Source organism: Dermacentor andersoni, chromosome 8 (genome assembly GCF_023375885.2).
Source record: "Dermacentor andersoni chromosome 8, qqDerAnde1_hic_scaffold, whole genome shotgun sequence".
In the NCBI taxonomy this organism is placed as follows: Eukaryota; Metazoa; Arthropoda; class Arachnida; order Ixodida; family Ixodidae; genus Dermacentor; species Dermacentor andersoni.
In genome coordinates, this window is record NC_092821.1 from 3,635,645 (window position 1) to 3,653,945 (window position 18,301).

The 18,301-nt window shown below is 46.3% G+C and overlaps 1 protein-coding gene across 3 annotated transcripts in view; it reads right to left on the reverse strand.

The window, feature by feature from the left end:
• Nucleotides 1-18,301, reverse strand: part of LOC126526682 (DNA excision repair protein ERCC-6-like) — a 332,661-nt gene that overhangs the window by 257,200 nt on the left and 57,160 nt on the right. For all 3 annotated transcript variants that reach the window (XM_055068344.2, XM_055068345.2, XM_050174540.3), the window contains exon 6: nucleotides 7,358-7,475. In XM_055068344.2, the coding sequence (XP_054924319.2) occupies nucleotides 7,358-7,475 (118 nt within the window). The remainder of the gene's footprint in view (nucleotides 1-7,357; nucleotides 7,476-18,301) is intronic.

The window sequence follows — 18,301 nt, forward strand, 5'->3', positions numbered from 1 at the left end:
ATCCACTATGTGTACAGCACAACAGTGCTGTGCACATCATCCACTAGGAAAAACGAGAAAGGGTCAGGGTCCAGGGCCTTCAACCATCCGAACTAACCAGGAGACTAGCAGACTGCTTCTAGAACGAGGGTGAATTAATGTGAAATTCGTAGGACAGGGACAATGGATATGTCAAATCAGTACTGCAGATCTTGCAAGGTGGAGAAAAGCTCATAAAAGGAAAAATTGTCATCCACCCAAAAGTAACAAGAAGCTACAGAAGAAACCCATACCGTTTCCCAGAAAGATACCTGTTGCAAGGCTAGTGTGGCAAAGGATGCTGGAAACATGGAGTGAATGCTTTGTGCTGCCTTTCGGTTTATCATGTGTCGGGAACTTGAGATTACGCTACCGCCAACACAAAGTGGATCGCTCTTTGTGCTTGCCGCAAATTACCTCCCAGATGCAAAGTGCGTGGCCCGCATATGCACTCTATCACAGCAACGGCCAGGGTAGAAGAGGAGAAGAGCTTGCTAGGAGTGGATGGCAGCTGAGCACACATTCCAAATAGTGAAATTCAAACTGAAGTAAATATCGAATGACGTAATATTCAGTCATGTGTTCTAAACTACGGTACAATCACAACGAAAGTCTACAAAAGATGTTTGACATTCCAAATTCAATAAATAAACCTTAGCAACAAATCTTTACAGTTGTTTCCTTGTCGCTACTGCAACTTATTTTATATAGATACAGTACACTTCCGTTGATTTGACTCCGGTTATTTCAATTTTTTTCAACAATTCAATCCCAACCAAAAGTCCTGGCTGGCACTCACACACTTATATGGGCTAAACTTTCGTTATTTAAATTATAAAGTTCGCCTTCACTGGATAATTCAAACTTGACCATGCAACATGTGTGGGAGATATAGGGTTCTCCTCCATACTCTTGGGAGAAAGGAACGACAACACAGTAGTGCACAGTAGTGATACGCGGCGCACAGTGACAAGAGAATACGCGTGATAAACATTGCACAGATACAACACACACAACTAATAGAATCTGCACATGACATCATCAGAACGTTAAAGTCTGGTAGCGAAATGGATTGCATTTTCCTCAATTTCAGCAAGGCCTTGGACACTGTAACACACTCGCTCCTTTTGCTAAAATTATCGTGCCTTAACATATCCCCTAACACACTAGCATGGTTACAAGCCTACCTTTTATGCCAAAAGCAATGCACCGTCCTTGATGGTGCATCATGATCAGATCACATGTGTCCGTCTTAGCGGGGGTGCCACACGGCTCTGTTCTGGGGCCATTTCTTTTTTTTTATTTATATCAATAATCTTGCTCAATGTGTGGCTAGTCATATCAGGTTGTACGCAGATAACTGCTGCATATCTCACAAAATTAGGTGCACGAAGGATTCCAAATAACTGCAAATTGACATCAACTCAATAACAAAGTGGTGTGCCAAATGGAAAATGATAGCTCCACGTGTGAAAGTGAAGTGTACGTAAGTTTACAAAAGGAAAGCAGCCTCTACTTACAGATTACAGCATGGAACAGACATTACTATGTGTTGCTACGGAATATTCATACCTAGGGGTTGTCATTAACAGCACACTTTCCTGCAATGACCATATTCATAAGGTATCAGCAAAAGCCAGTCGCATGCTAAACTTTCTACCACGTAATTTCAGGAAAGCACCTTCTGTTCTTCAAAAGATTCTCTACGTATCAAATGTATGCCCAATTTTGGAATAGGCCTGCAACGCCTGGGATTTAGAAACTGGTGCAAATACTTATGAACTGGAGCATATCCAGAAACATGCCACCCGGTTTGTAACGGGCAACTACAACTTCACCAGAAGCTCAAGCGAAATTGTCAATGCATTGGGATGGCCATCACTTTTATCAAGGTGTAAATATCTCAGATTATTAGATCTCTTCTATAACATATTAAACAACAAACTGTCATGGATCCATTGCTTTCTTACTAATCAATTCCAGTACACAGCTGTTGGAAATCATTGTTCAACCACTGCTAGCGTCATCTCCGGAGTACCACAGGAGCCCTTCCTTGGTCCCCTTCTCTTTCTCATCTTCACAAATGACCTTCCTAAAGGCATATCATACAATATCCGACTTTTTGCAGATGACTGCGTAATCTATCGTCGTATTACAGACCCAACCGAGCATGAAATGCTCCTAAAAAACTTACATTTATTAAAAACCTGGTGTTCCAACTCTTTAATTAAACTTAACATCTCCCAATGTAAAGTTATGCAGGTATCCCGTAAACACTCTAACAAGGATCACCCATACTTTTTAAGCTCGACAGCCCTATCCACCATTGAATCATATCGCTATCTCGGTATCACTATTAATAGCAAGTTGACCTGGTCCGACCATATAACAAAATTGGCTACCGACACCACTAAATCACTTGGTTACGTCAGACGTACCCTTGCGCTGTGCCCCTAATCCACAAGAAAACTAGCTTATGAAACTTTCATTCGAAATAAACTTGAATACGCCTCAGCTATTTTGAGCCATCACCAAGCTTTCTTAGGTAATTAATATATTAGAATCAATACAAAATCGTGCTGCTAGATTCATCACTTCCAGGTGCAGCCGGGAAGAAGGTGTCAGTGGGATTAAATCATCTCTAGGATTCGAACCATTGGTGTTGCATCGGAAAATTGCAAAACTGTGCCTTTTCCAACTACTTTACTATACCTTCCCTGAACTGCATGGAAAGCTTCTAATCCCCCCAACCTGTACATCTCGTCGCCTTTTTAACTCTTGCAGCATCCAGCGCTCGCATGGTTCAACATTTTCCTTTAATAAATCATTTTTGCCTAGCGCCATTGCAGAATGGAATAATTTACCAGATAGAGTTGTCAATGAGCGTAAGCCCATTATCTTCAAACAGCTGCTTACTGGTCACCTCAAACCCTAACCTTATAATGACCGTACTGTGTCTTCATTCTTTTGCGATTGCCGTCTCACATTGTGACTGTTCTGCTGATTTGCTTTTGCATTCTATTCAGTGTGCCTCTTGGCCTTCTTTTTTCTCGCTTTTCTTTTTCTCATTTTTTTTTTTTGTTCCTTTGCTGTTCTCATACGAATCCACAGGCTGAGTTTTGTAGGAAATTGTAACCATGTCTTCTGTTTTCCCCCCTCTTATGTAATACCCCGACAGGGGTCCTTTAAGGGAAAATAAATTATGATGATGATAATGATAAAAACGGGGATCAATAAACAAAACTACATACAGTCACCAAGTTACATCTCATCACGAAGGGACCGTTCTTTGAAAGTACGCGAATATACGTGTCGAACTAATGCGTTTGAAAATGCATTTTTTCCAAAAGCAACACATGAGTGGAACAGCCTCCCGGCATAGATTGTTACCACCCTACACAAAGCATTTCGTTCATTTTTAAAAGAGCATGCCTTGACCTAGTGCTGCTTTTTTCACAATGGTTTTTGATGTCAAGGGACATGTCCTGCCAGTGTATGTTGTATCATCTACCGTATGCTGTTAAATTGTTCACTTTTACTGCACAATGTACACCTTCTTCTGCACTTCTGCTTCAATCTGCACCTTCTTCCGCGAGCGGGATAGCTGAAAGTGGACGTGGAGGAGCCCGAATGGCGAGACTAGAAATGAAATAGACTTTATACTCTGCGCTGGCCCTGACATCATACAAGATATGGACGTGCTCGGCAAGGTTCGCTGCAGTGACCATAGGATGATAAGAACTCAAATTAGCTTAGGTGCCTAGACTTGAGGAGGCAACGGAATAAACTGGTACATAAGAAGCCAATCAATGAGTTAGCGGTAAGAGGAAAAATAGAGGAATTCCAAATCAGGCTACAGAACAGGTATTCGGCCTTAACTCAGGAAGAGGACCTTAGTGTTGAAGCAATGAATGACAATCTTATGGGCATCATTAAGGAGTGTGCAATAAAAGTCAGTGGTAACTACGTTGGACAGGATGCCAGTAAACTATTGCAGGAGACGAAAGATCTGATCAAGAAACGCCAATGTATGAAAGCCTCTAACCCTACAGCTAGAATAGAACTGGTAGAACTTTCGAAGTTAATCAACAAGCGTAAGACAGCTGACATAAGGAAGCATAATTTGGATAGAATTGAACATGCTATCAGGAACGGAGGAAGCCTAAAAGCAGTGAAGAAGAAACTAGGAATAGGCAAGAATCAGATGTATGCATGCGTTCAGAGACAAAGCGGGCAATATCATTACTAATATGGATGAGATGGTTCAAGTGGCTGAGGAGTTCTATAGAGATTTATACAGTACCAGTGGCACCCACGATGATAATGGAAGAGAGATTAGTCTAGAGGAATTTGAAATCCCACAAGTAACGCCGGGAGAAGTAAAGAAAGCCTTGGGAGCTATGCAAAACGGGAAGGCAGCTGGGGAGGATCAAGTAACAGCAGATTTGTTGAAGGATGGTGGGCGGATTGTTTTAGAAAAAATGGCCACCCTGTATACGCAATGCCTCACGACTTCGAGTGTACCGGAATCTTGGAAGAACGCTAACATAATCCTAATCAATAAGAAAGGGGATGCCAAAGACTAGAAAAATTATAGACTGATCAGCTTACTGTCTGTTGCCTACAAAGTATTAACTAAGGTAATCGCAAATAGAATCAGGAACACCTTAGACTTCTGTCCATCAAAGGACCAGGCAAGATTCCGTAAAGGCTACTCAATAATAGACCATATTCACACTATCAATCAGGTCATAGAGAAATGTGCGGAATATAACCAACCCTTATATATAGCTTTCATTGATTACGAGAAAGCGTTTAATTCAGTCGAAACCTCAACAGTCATGGAGGCATTACGGAATCAGGGCGTAGACGAACCCTATGTAAAAATACTAAAAGATATCTATAGCGGCTCTACAGCCACTGAGTCCTCCATAAAGAAAGCAACAAAATCCCAATAAAGGAGCCAGGCAGGGAAATACGATTTCTCCAATGCTATTTACAGCGTGTTTACAGGAGGTATTCAGAGACATGGATTGGGAAGAATTGGGGATAAGAGTTAATGGAGAATACCTTAGTAACTTGCGATACGCTGACGATGTTGCCTTGCTTAGTAACTCAGGGGACCCACTGCAATGCATGCTCACTGACCTGGAGAGGCAAAGCAGAAGGGTTGGTCTAAAAATTATTCTGCTGATAACTGAAGTAATGTTCAACAGTTTTGGAAGAGAACAGCAGTTTACAATAGGTAGTGAGGCACTGGAAGTGGTAAGGGAATACATCTACTTAGGACAGGTAGTGACCGCGGATCCAGATCATGAGACTGAAATAATCAGAAGAATAAGAACGGGCTGGGGTGCGTTTGGCAGGCATTCTCAGATCATGAACAGCAGGTAGCCATTATCCTTCAGAAGGAAGGTGTATAACAGCTGTGTCTTACCAGTACTCACGTACGGGGCAGAAACCTGTAGGCTTACGAAAAGGGTTCTACTTTAATTGAGGATGACGCAACGAGCTATGGAAAGAAGAATGATAGGTGTAACATTAAGGGATAAGAAAAGAGCAGATTGGGTGAGGGAACAAACGTGAGTTAATGACATCTTAGTTGAAATCAAAAAAAAGAAAAGGGCATGGGCAGGACATGTAATGAGGAAGGAAGATAACCGATGGTCATAAAGGGTTACGGACTGGATTGCAAGGGAAGGGAAGCGTAGAAGGGGGCTGCAGAAAGTTAGGTGGGCAGATGAGATTAAGAAGTTTGCAGGGACAACATGGCCACAATTAGTACGTGACCGGGGTAGTTGGAGAAGTACGGGAGAGGCCTTCGCCCTGCAGTGGGTGTAACCAGGCTGATGATGATGTACAGTAAAACCTCGTTAAACCGTACCCGCTTAAACAGTAGTTTCGGTTTAAAAGTAGTAAAGTCAATTCCCCGACTCAGCGGCCATTGAACATAATGTATTTAGTATACGCATAAACCGTACCAGCTTATTGCGTACGCATCGGTTAAAACGTAGCGTTTCCACTTTTCGTCGCGCAAACACGGCGGTGCGTAGTCTCCACCGGGCGGTCCGGCAGAACAACAAGCCTCAGAGATCGGTACAACGGCCTCCAAGCGCGCTGTGCGTTTGCACGTGAAGCCGCATCAACATCAACATCATTTCGACGCCGTGCCAGAGAGCGAGAGAGCGTTATGGCGTCGTGCAAGCGAGGACTCGCGTCATGCCGAAGCTCGGATAAAAGACACCGGGTGCTCAGCATAGAAGAAAAATTAGACGTCGTCCGTGCTATCGAACGTGACATGAAGTCGACGCTGGTCCGCGACTTGGATCTGCTGTTGACTACAGTGTGTGGCATTTGGAATGCGAAGTTGCTCGCCAGCGCTGCTGCGACCGCAAAGAGATGTCGGCTACGAGGTTCGACTTTTCGCCATCGTTGCCTCTGTTGTTGCCGAAGTGTCGACTAGCGACAGTTATGAGGACGACACGGAAAGCAACAGCACGGGCGATTCAGGCCCGACAGTGGCAGAAGCTGCGCGTTAGGTCAGCCTCGTGAATGCAATCGTCGCAACGAGAACAGGGGCGCGATAACGTAACCATTCCAAACGAAAAGTTTTCCGAACTCCGGCACCCAGCAATGAAAAAGGCGCCCCGGAACTTATGCAGCACTAGTGCGCGCGTGCACGGAGAATACGTAACGCCAACGAGGAATCTGCCGTGCGAGTGTTTGCCGAGAGGAGGGGGGCTGGCTGAGAAGCTGGCACGCAACTTGAGTAAGTTTGAGGCTTCTGTCGTCGTGCTAGGCCACCGCGGCATCAAACGAAAATAACACTTATGTCGCGCGAAGTGAATAAATACTGCATGTTTTTTCCCCTTTCATCGCACTCTCTCTGAGTTCCGTTTTCTACAGGTAAGTGGGCGATCTTATGCTATTTCGGTTAAACAGTACTCCCGTTTAGTACGTACTTTTTTCGAGCTCCGGCCGACTACGGCTTAACGAGGTTTCACTGTATTTTACAATGTCTTTGTATCATAACCTCATTTTTTTTTGTATTATAAGCCCCCCAACAACAATGCCCCTAGAAGGTGCTGTAGGTACATGTATAAATAAATAAATAAACCTACATGCTCCTAGCTTCATGTATTTGCAGATTCAATTTGGATGTCGACAAGATTTGCAATTTGGATTAGCAATTTGGACAGGAAGCATAGACCATCACTAATACGGCAGTTTCATCAGCTGCACTGTAAGGCTCATTCAAATGCAGTCAGCCAACATGTTAATGTAGCAACTTCGCACTTTAGACAATCAACATAGCTTTCATGCCAAACTGTTAACTCACTTGAGCCTCTTGAGGTAGGTCGCATAATTCCCATCGTCTGCGAGCTTCTTGAGACGCTTCTTAGGTGATTCTTCGGCCCGTCTGCTGGTCACCCTCTTGGCTTGTCGCCCCTTCTTCTCTAAACAAAGCAGATATTCATGTTGAGTTGCCAATAACTTGCTTCATTCACAAACACAGTAAATTGGGCTGCTACTACAGTCGAGCCCGCTTGTAATGAACCCAGTTATAACGAATTATTATTTATAATGAGCACATTTCACTGCACTTATGATTCTCTGACACCACTTATGAAAACTGCAGCCAGATTTGACAAATATTTTCAAGAGCGCCGTACTATTAGAACAACCGCTTCAAACCTGCTTGTGGTAAATGGAGGGTGTACGCGAAGTTCTACAATATGGAAGTGCAACCGAACTGGGTGCACGGCAGTTTTCACCTCCCCTTTCCCCTGCTCCAGACCACGCAAGACGAAGATACGAGCACACTTCCAAACCACGACGGATAAACCAACACAAGCACTATACTGCAACTGTATTAAGCAACATCTTAAGCTGAATTTTAAAGCAGATTACCCTGATACTGAAACCGCCTAGCGCATGTAAATTTTGTTAATAGTTCCTGTATATTTTTTATTAGTGGTAAATATCGCAAAAAACATGCATTCTTCCACCAACATTCCGAAAAGTAGCCCAGGACATTTTCTCGTATATAAATATTTCTTTAATGTCTCAACATTGTGCATGAAGTGCCTAGAAATGTGCTTTAGCAATACACCATAGAGAGAAGCCAGAGTTATAAGTTACTGTGGTTTATTGAAAGTCCTTTCTACATAATAGACCAGGGCGATTCCAAAGCATGTTATGCTTAACCTTCTGGTGTAATACTTATTTATTCATTTATATATATTATACATACTTTGAAGGCCCTAAGGCACTACAGAAAGGAGTGGTACGTAACAAAGCAATGTAATATACAGACAATGGTATGCAGACAACATCAGGCGATAGCATGGTAGACTGCTGTTTTGAATGAAGATACATCTGTGATCTGAATGATGGATCAGGAAGATGGTTCCAGTCGACACTTGTGCGTGGTAAAAAAGAATCATGGTACTTGTTCGTTCGGGAGGATGGGACGGCAACTTTATATCTGTGGTCAGAACGGGATGAAACGTACAAAGGTGGGGTGATAAGTTGATTCTTGAGCATGTGGTTAGAGTGATAAACCTCGTGGAATAGGCAAAGATGAGTACATTTGCAGCATAATAAAAGATCTGGCAGATCCAGGGTTTTTTTCACACATCTAACACTGGAATGGCGAGAGAATGGCGGAATATAAAACTATTCCAATCTGTTTTCATTCATAATCCGCCATTAGCTTTTCGTGACAGGTCAAAATGGCCGAGGCTTTGCCCATATGGGCATAAATGCAGACTCCAATAGTCTTACATTATACCAGCTGCAGCGCACTGCTCCCTAATATCTAGTTTGCTCTCAGTGCCCTCAACCTACTTTTATTGCCGTAGGAACAATATGGGCACTACAGGTACATTTCTGCCGACGCCATGATGTTCTGTATAAAAATCTAGGAGCAATAACATCGGCACCACACGCCATATGCTGTATCTGCGAGCAAAAGCGTGCAAAGGTGAGTCGACGATGGCGGCTCAATTTTGCGTGCGCACAAGGGAGGAAAGTGGGGACGTAGCATGCTGTCTTTTGTCACGCACAAAGCACCGAGGGGAGGGGGGGGGGGTTCTACTCTGGCAGCTGCTGCGTCCAAGGCATGCTTACAGAAGAGGCTACTGTTTTTTACAGCCGCCACTATCTTGTTTCCGGTAGCTTAGATACATTATGCAAAAAAGGTGAGGCATGCAGACAGGACACAAGAGTAGTGGACAACAGGAACGCCGACTATCAACTGAAGTGAGCACTGAGGGGAAAAAAAGAAAGAAGACACAAAACTCATCTGCGCAAGCTCTGGAATGGTATCACCACGTGTCAGTCGGGTTCATGTGCTGGTCTACGTGAGAGATAGCTGTTAAGGCATTTAATCTCTTCCTTATGTAAAGTAATTGAAGGCTGACTCATGCACGCACTTCCACCATTATAGATATGCCATGCCTCTACCACAAGACGTGTATCTTCGTTCTTATATCAATATCGTGCATTCATCTAACTCTGGCGTGCAGTTACAATCTTGGCAATGTAGGGAAAGATTAGAAGGTGATCCACCGGTTAACAACCTTTTATGTTCCATTAGCTACTGATTGCTACACCGCCCCGTTTGCCCTACATAGAACTGGCCACAGCTAAAGGGAACTTTATAAACCACACCCATACAGCAGTCAGTAAAACTGTTGTTCTTATTGTGCTTCACTGGACAAATATCTGTTCTTTTTATGCCTTTTACCTGTTCCCTTTTTCTCTGCACGGCAGTGCATATCTTACCTAGCATATTGGGAGCAGTGAAAGCAACATGAACATCATATCTACTTGCAACTTTTTTAAGCCTGTGCGATACTCAATGAATGTACGGAATAGCCACTACTCTTTTTTTGCTATTACTGCTTTCTGTAGTAACGTTCATCCTCCTCGAAACCGACTTTAGGCGTTCAGCCACAGTGGCCACTGTTACGTTAGGATAACCTGCTTCTAATAGGCGCCAGACCTACGCATTAAAACTGGCACTCATTTTGTGCATGCAGGATCTGGTGAGAGAAGACTTAAGGCACGACATGGCAATTTCGTTTTTTACTACTTTGGAATGCTTGGATTGAAAGTTTAACAATGGCTTCGAAGATGTTGGGGAGTACTGCCAACAAACATGATTTTGTTTGAAGACCAAGAAAATGTCTAGAAACTGAATTACACGTCGCTGAGGAAATTCCTTAGTAAACTTTCCTCCTCCTCCATAAAGTGTAAATTGCTCATTTACTGAGGTAGCAGCGGAATAGAATTGTTCTCTCTTGCAGAAAATCAGGTAATCATCAACGTAATGAAATATCTTGATAACGCTATCACCTAAGGCTTTCTCTAAGCAGCTGTCAACCTTACTCAGGTAAATATCACTAAGAATAGGGGCAACTCTTCAGCCAATACAAATGCCCGATTTCTGCAGAAACATGCCATCTCTCCACCCAATCAGCGTCGACTTTAAGTACATTAAAAGAATTTCTAAAAAAGCTTTCGTGGAAACACCTGCCCCTATCACAGTCAGACGTGTATAACAGTCAGACGTATATTTACAGAAAATTTAAAATTATAGCAGCTGACAAGATGGTAAACAGCGCGCGAAGACCAGAACATCGTCTTCTTCTGACGATAATTAAAATATCTTCTTCATCAGCGTGTCACATGACCCCCGGCGGCTGAAGCGCCGGCTCGGTGCTGGTTACGAGGCGGGCAAAAGATACAACTTAAGACGCGCGACGTGGACCATGTTCGAGCGATGCTGAGCCACGCTTCGCTCAAGAGGGGCGATTTCGTACGTGACGTCAGTTACTTGACGCAAGACACGGTAAGGGCTGGAGTAGCATGAAAGTAACTTCTCCGAGAGGCCAACGCGTCGCGACGGCGACCAAAGGAGAACCAGGGCGCCCGGTGTGTAATGGACGTCACGATGGCGGGCGTCATATAAGTGCCGCTGATTGTCCTGTGACTCCACAAGTCAACGTCGGGCAATATGGTGTGCTTCTTGTGCTTTGAGGATGGCTTCACGGGCGTACTCGGATGTGCAATTCAGACTAGCAGACAGAACGGTGTCGAAAAGTAACGTAGGGTCGCGGCCAAACAAGATGAAGAATGGAGAGAAGCCTGCGGTATCATGGCGAGACAAATTATAGGCGAAAGTAACGAACGGCAGCTCAACGTCCCAGTCGCGATGGTCATGGGAGACATACATGGATAGCATGTCAGTAAGGGTGCGGTTAAGGCGCTCGGTCAGACCGTTCGTTTGTGGATGGTAAGCAGTAGCAAGTTTGTGTTTAGTTGCGCACGAGTGTAGAATGTCATCGACAACTTTAGAAAGAAACTAGCGGCTTCGGTCGGCGAGGAGCTGTCGAGGGGCGCCGTGGTGAAGGATGATGTTTTCTAGGAGGAAGTCGGCGACATCGGTTGCACAGCTTGTCGGAAGAGCCCGTGTGATTGCATATCGAGTGGCGTAGTCTGTTGCTACAGTAATCCACTTGCTTCCCGAAGATGACATAGGAAAAGGGCCTAAAAGATCAACACCTACACGGAAGAATGGTTCTGATGGTACGTCAAGTGGTTGAAGGTGACCAGCGGGGAGTGCGGGCGGCTTTTTGAGTCGTTGACAAAGATCACATGCAGTGACATAACGGCAGACGTCACGGTATAGATTAGGCCAAAAGAAGCGCCGACGAACGCGGTCATAAGTCCGTGACACGCCAAGGTGACCTGCAGTCGGTACATCATGAAGCTGGGCAAAAACAGTGACGCAGATGGTCAGGCACAACGAAGAGTCGGGCAGGGCAGTCCGGGCGCATGTTAGAGCAGTACAATATACCATCTTGAAGTTCAAACATGTGAAGGGAAGGATCGGGCGTCGTTGAAGTGAGCCATTGAATAAGGTGTTGCAAGGAGGCATTCCGACGTTCGGCTCCAATGTCGCAAAAAGCACCCAGAGAGAGAATGGTGACAGGGATGCCGGCCACAGAAACGTCAGGAGGGTCGACAGGATGGCGCGACAAGCAGTCCGCATCTTGATGTAACCGGCTGGTCTTGTATACAACTGAATAGTTGTATTCTTGGAGGCGCAGAGCCCAGCGGCCAAGGCGCCTTGAAGGATCTTTGAGGGACGAAAGCCAACACAGAGCGTGGTGATCAGTGATGACTGTGAATTGGCGGCCGCACAAATAGGGGCGGAATTTACCCACTGCCCAAACGAGAGCCAGACACTCGCGTTCGGTGACAGAATAATTTGCTCTACACAGAGGAAAGAAGGCGGCTGGCATACGCAATAACACGTTCGCGCCCTCGTGGTTTGTGTGAAGTTCGTACCAATGCCACTGGCATCGGTACGGACTTCTGTTGGAGCTGAAACATCAAAGGGAGCAACAATGGGCGGGGATGTAAGCAGCCCAATCAGCTCGGTGAAAGCACCAGCTTGCTCAGGGCCCCAAATGAATGCAGCATCTTTCTTGAGGAGCTGATTGAGGGCACGCAACATTCGCAAAATTTTGGACAAACCGACGGAAGTAGGAGCAAAGGCCCAAGAAGCTGCGAACATCCTTGGCACATGTGGGCACGGGAATGTCTTTGAATGCCCGTATTTTATCGTGATCAGGGCATACACCAGAAGAATCGACGAGATGCCCGGGCACAGAAATTTCACGACGACCGAAGTGGTACTTCGACGAATTTAGTTGTAGCCCCGCCTGACGGAAAACAGATAGGATCATCGACAGGCGTCCGAGGTGCGTCGCAAAAGTTGGAGAAAAAATGATCACGTCGTCCAGGTAACAGAGGCAGATGGACCACTTGAAACCGTGTAGGAGGGCATCCATCATTCCTTCGAATGTGGCCGGTGCATTACATAAACCGAAAGGCATCACTTTGAACTGATACAGGCCATCGGGAGTAATAAAAGCTGTCTTCTCGCGGTCCATGTCAACGACGGCAATTTGCCAGTAGCCGGAGCGAAGGTCGATGGACGAAAAATAATGTGCTCCATGCAGGCAATCCAGGGCATCGTCAATGCGTGGTAGCAGATAGACGTCTTTCTTTGTTACCTTGTTGAGGTGTCAATAATCAACACAAAATTGCCAACTGCTGTCCTTCTTTTTAACTAGTACAACAGGAGATGCCCATGGGCTGCAGGAAGGTTCGATGATATCCCGAGAAAGCATCTTGTCAACTTCGTGTTGGATGATATGTCACTCAGTAGGCGAGACGCAGTAGGGTTGCCGATGGATCGGGCTCGCATCACCGGTGTTTATTCGATGTTTTACGACAGATGTTTGTCCTAGAGGGCGTTCTCCAAGGTCGAATATGTCCCAGTATGAGGCAAGGAGGCAATGTAGTTCTTGAGCACGCTGGGGAGGAAGGTCGGGAGCAATCATTTTTGTTAGGGCATTCAAGTCTAAAGGGACAGGGAGTGAAGCAAGAGTTGAACACAAGGAGCTGTCACAAGTTAAAGCCGAAATGTGGTAGTCTCTGGCTGGCGTTATTTGCGCCAGGGATATTCCCCGCGGGAGTACTTGTGTACAGAGTCCAAAGTTCACAAGTGGAAGGCAGGACGTGTTGTCCGAAATGGTAACGACGGTGTGAGGAAAAGCGATGTTATGCGACAGCAGGACATCCGGATTAGGAGATACGATGTAGTCACCGTCTGGTACAGGTGGAACGGGGGAGACACCTATGTAGGTAACGGCACGGTGAGGGAGGCGAACATGCTCTGTGGAACATAGCCGTATCGGAGCACTATCGGGAGGGTCAATAGCAGCAGGTAGAGCGAGTTGCACAACACCAGCAGAACAGTCTATCAAAGCGGAATGTGTAGACAAAGTCAAGGCCCAGGATGAGGTCGTGAAGGCAGTGCTCTAGTACATAAAATAAAACAGAAGTATGATGTCCGGCGACACTCAAACGAGGCGGACGCATGCCAATAACGGCTGGTGTTCCACCGTCGGTGACTTGGACCACAGGCAATGGGGCAGAAGTGAGGATTTTCTTGAGACGATTCCGAAGCTGAGCATTCATCACAGATACGTGCGCGCCAGTGTCAATCAGAGCCTTAACAGGTGCACCATCCACATTCACGTTAATGAGGTTCCGATGAGTGGGCAAGGTCAAAAGAGGATTTTTGCGTCAGGTCGGTTTGGCAGCATCACCTCCAGGTGCTGCACCCTTTAGTTTTCTGGAAGGGTGCGCCGGAAGGAGCTAGGGGACAGTGATCGGCGAGATGGAGGTGATCGGGAGAAGCGGCGATGTGGCGAAGGAGAGCAGTGCCGCCACAATTTGCTGGCTGCGTTTGCGGGCCGAACCGAGGAGCAGAACGAGGGCCGTGGGATGGGTGGTAGGGCCAGGGGGTCGAATTCCGTGAAGACCGGCAGTGACGTGGAATATGGTCGATACGGCCATAAGTGAAGCATATAGGCCTGTCGTCTGGAGTACGCCATTCAGCCGGGTTGCGATACCGCGTTGGGGCATTCAGGTGGCAGGTGCATATGACAGTGTTGTACGGAGTGTAGTCAGGCCAATTAACTGAGCAGACGTTGGTCAAGCCAATGTTGGCCAATTCTTGGCGCACGACTGACTGTATCAATGAGATGGTCGCCTGGCAATTGTCGGGGCCATAGGTTGGGGTCGTGACAGGAGATGCGGCTTCTATTTCACGTCGGATGACATGGAGGATGTCATCAGAGCGATTGGGTGTGGGCAGACTGCGGAGGTGTTCGCAGGTGGACGTAGCAGCCGTGTTGGGAAGGCTGGGAAATGGCTGGGCAATGCAGCGACTCTTGGCTTCTTCAAACCACCGGCTTTCGGTAATGATGGCTTGCACAGTGGAAGAATTCTTGAAGACAAGGAGATGGAAGGCATCATCTGCTATGCCCTTAATGACATGTGCAACCTTATCAGGTTTGGACATCTTCGGATCCACTTTGTGGCAGAGCGAGCACGTCCTGGATGTACGTGAGATAGGATTCAGTGCACGTCTGGACACACGAAGCGAGGTCTTTTTGGGTGGCGCGCTAACGTCCAACAGGCTTGCCAAACAAATAGTTGAGTTTCTGTTTACAAATGTCCCAGCCGTTAAGTTCCTCCTCGTGGGTCTGAAACCAGACGCGTGCCGTGCCCACAAGGTAAAATATCAAATTAGCGAGCATGATCCCAGTGGTTGCTGGCGCTCACCCGCTCATATAGTTGAAGCCAGTCTTCAACACCAGTGTCGTCGGTGCCAGAAAAGGTTCCTAGGTCGCGGGGTTGTGCTAGAATGATGGTGGGCGTGGGTGCCGACGGGCCCGAAGCATCCTCGCCTTGAGCTGGCATTGTAGATGCAGCCAAGGAGCACCCGCTGCGTAAATCCATCTTGATAATGATCCCGCACCTTCACCAAAAATGTTACAGGATTAAAAACAGTCAGACGTGTATTTACAGAATATTTACCATAATTATAGCAGCTGACAAGATGGTTGACAGCGCGCGAAGACCAGAACATCGTCTTCTTCCGATGATGATTAAAACATCTTTGTCAGTGTGTCACAATATCTTCACTTCAAATGTCTTTCTCCACTTCGATAAAAAGTGGTTCAGGGCCCCTTTAATACAGTGGAAACCCGGTTATACAACCCCCGGTTTTGCGACGACCCGAGTTTTACGACGGATCAGCGCAGTCCGGGTGAAGTCCCCATAGAAACAATGCATTAAAAACCCCGGTTATCCGACACAATTTTACGCCTGACCCACGTTATACGACGACTCTCGCGAAGCGCGGGACAGAATGGCGGACGAAAGAAAAGTGCTGCTGGTCTCTTTCCTCACTCCGTCTCTCCACATGCGGAGCGTTTGACACCACTCAACTGGTTAGCTCCGGAGCAGCTTTCTTCCCTGCCTCGTCTCATCGTTCGTTTCTATTTCCCCCACCAACGGCCGCCCACGACACCTGCTGTGCTGTAATAGCGCCTTTTCTTCTCCATAATCACTTTCTCCTTCTCTTTTCGGTGGCGTCGCCTCTCGTCGCGTTGGGGAAGCATTTCTCTCCTTCCAGTTTCCCAGCAGCAGATCGCCGACAAGGTAGCGCGGAGAGGCCTAGGTTTATCGCACATATTCTTCGTCATAATCCTAGCGACCAGCATTCAGCGGAAGTTTTGAGTTATGTGGAGCAACGCAACGCTCGATGTCCCGAAAGTGGACAGTTCTGTTGCTCGGCGATAAGCTGAATATTATCGAGGAAGCGGAAAAGCGGCATGGAGTAACGAAAGTCAGCATTTCCCGGGACCTTAAGATACCCGAATCTTTGCTTAAGACAATCCTGGCAAACAAAGCGATGATATTGCGGAATGTGAACAAGTTCAGGCTCAAGCGGAAAGCGGCAAAAGAAGGACAGCATGAGAAGTTAGAAAACGTTCTCGTCAAGTGGCTGCATCAAGCAGAGCTCTGCGACCAACATTGATGGCACCATTCTAAAAGAAAAGGCGGACCTTGTGGCATTGCGTCTGGCCATCGACGACTTTCAGGCAAAGAATAATGGCTCGTTCGCTTTAAAAAACGAAACAGGATTGTGTACAACCGCTCCTGCTGAGAAAGTACTTCCATGGACGTTTCGACGGTGAACGAGTGGATGGAGTCGCTGCCGGAGATGATTGCTGCATACAAGCCCAGCGACATTTTCAATGCTGATAAGAGCGGTATTTTTTACCATATGCAGCCCAAGCAAACCCTTGCGTTTAAGTATGACAGCTGTCATGGTGGCAAGCATAGTAAAGAGTGTGTGACGGCACTATTCTGTGCTAACGAGGGCGGTTCCGAGAGGCTGCCCGTGCTCGTTGTTGGAAAGTTTGCAAAGCCACGGTGCTTTAAGAACGTGACGCTGCCGTGCAGCGACAACTTCAACAAAAAGGCGTGGATGACGTCTGCGCTCTTCAGAAATTTTTTGCAGCAGCTGGATAACAAAATGGGTGCTAAGGCAAGGAAAATATTGCTTTTCGTGGACAACACACCATGCCACCCACCCGATACGTCCAGCCTGAAGAACATAAAGGTTGTTTTTTTTTTCCGCCCAACTGCACAAGCCGGCTATAGCCGCTGGATAAGTGCATTAAGCAAGGGTCTCACTATGACTTTCGCCGAGTACGTGGAGGCCAACGACAACGTTGCGATCTGAAGCGAGGTGTCGCTGGATGACACCATCGAGGAGGCTTTGCCTAGTGCCGACACTGCTGCGACATCGGACGAGGACGACGCCGCCACAGATGCCGTGCCTGTGCCTACCGCGTTCCCCCGAGGTGCTACGGCCCATAGACGGCATCCAGAACTTCATCTGTTCACACGACGTCACAGAGGACCTTCTTTTGGACGTCACCCAACTCGAGCGAAAGCACTTGGTTCACGGATCAGAAAAGGTCCAAAAGAAACTTACACACTTTTTATAGTTCGCGCCGGTTGGCAGGAATCACAGCAGTGGGCAGTGGAGTGCTGTACAGGTTCGTTTGAATAAAGGATGATTGGTACCTGTACTGCAGCATTAATTCTTATCGCATTTCTTACCAAGCCCTGCAGAGTATGTTAGTAGCTTACATTGAAGTTTCTCGTAAATCCGTAGCACGAAATAAGTAGTATTTTCATAGGCATAATTTATGTTCAAATTTTACGACGCCCACATTTTACAAGGCTTTTTCACGGTCCCAGGAAAGTCATATAATCGAGGTTCCACTGTGCTTAGTTTCTGACAGTGTTTCAAAATGCTTCAATTAACGAACGTGGAGATCACAGCAGAAGTAGCAGCCAAACGAAAACGCCGCCGAGGTTGATCCCACAAGTGCTGATGTTGCCCCGCTCCCGACTTACACTGGAGCAGTAGCTGCTCTTGCCCTTCTACGCCGCTACTGCGGCGCAATAGAAGGCACCGGCCTATCGCAAGTGGATCATTTAGACTATGTTGAGGACTCAGTGTTTAAGGGGGGACATGGGTTGTGGAAATTATTTCCTGCATCTTATGACCAAATCTGATGAATATATACATGCTTACTTAGTTTTTCGTGCTGATTTCAAATATGCAATAATTTTTCTTGTAGGTTCATTAGTTCAGGAGATTGACAGTGCTGCCACTCTATTGTTTCCGGAGACAATGAAAAAAAAACTGCTCAGCAGAAAGCGAATATTATTGCATAGCTAGATACTATAATGTGCAATAGCTGCAATGCAAAAAGTTTTCAAATGAAATTTTAATTATCCATTCTGCAGATGATCAAAATTCTTTCCT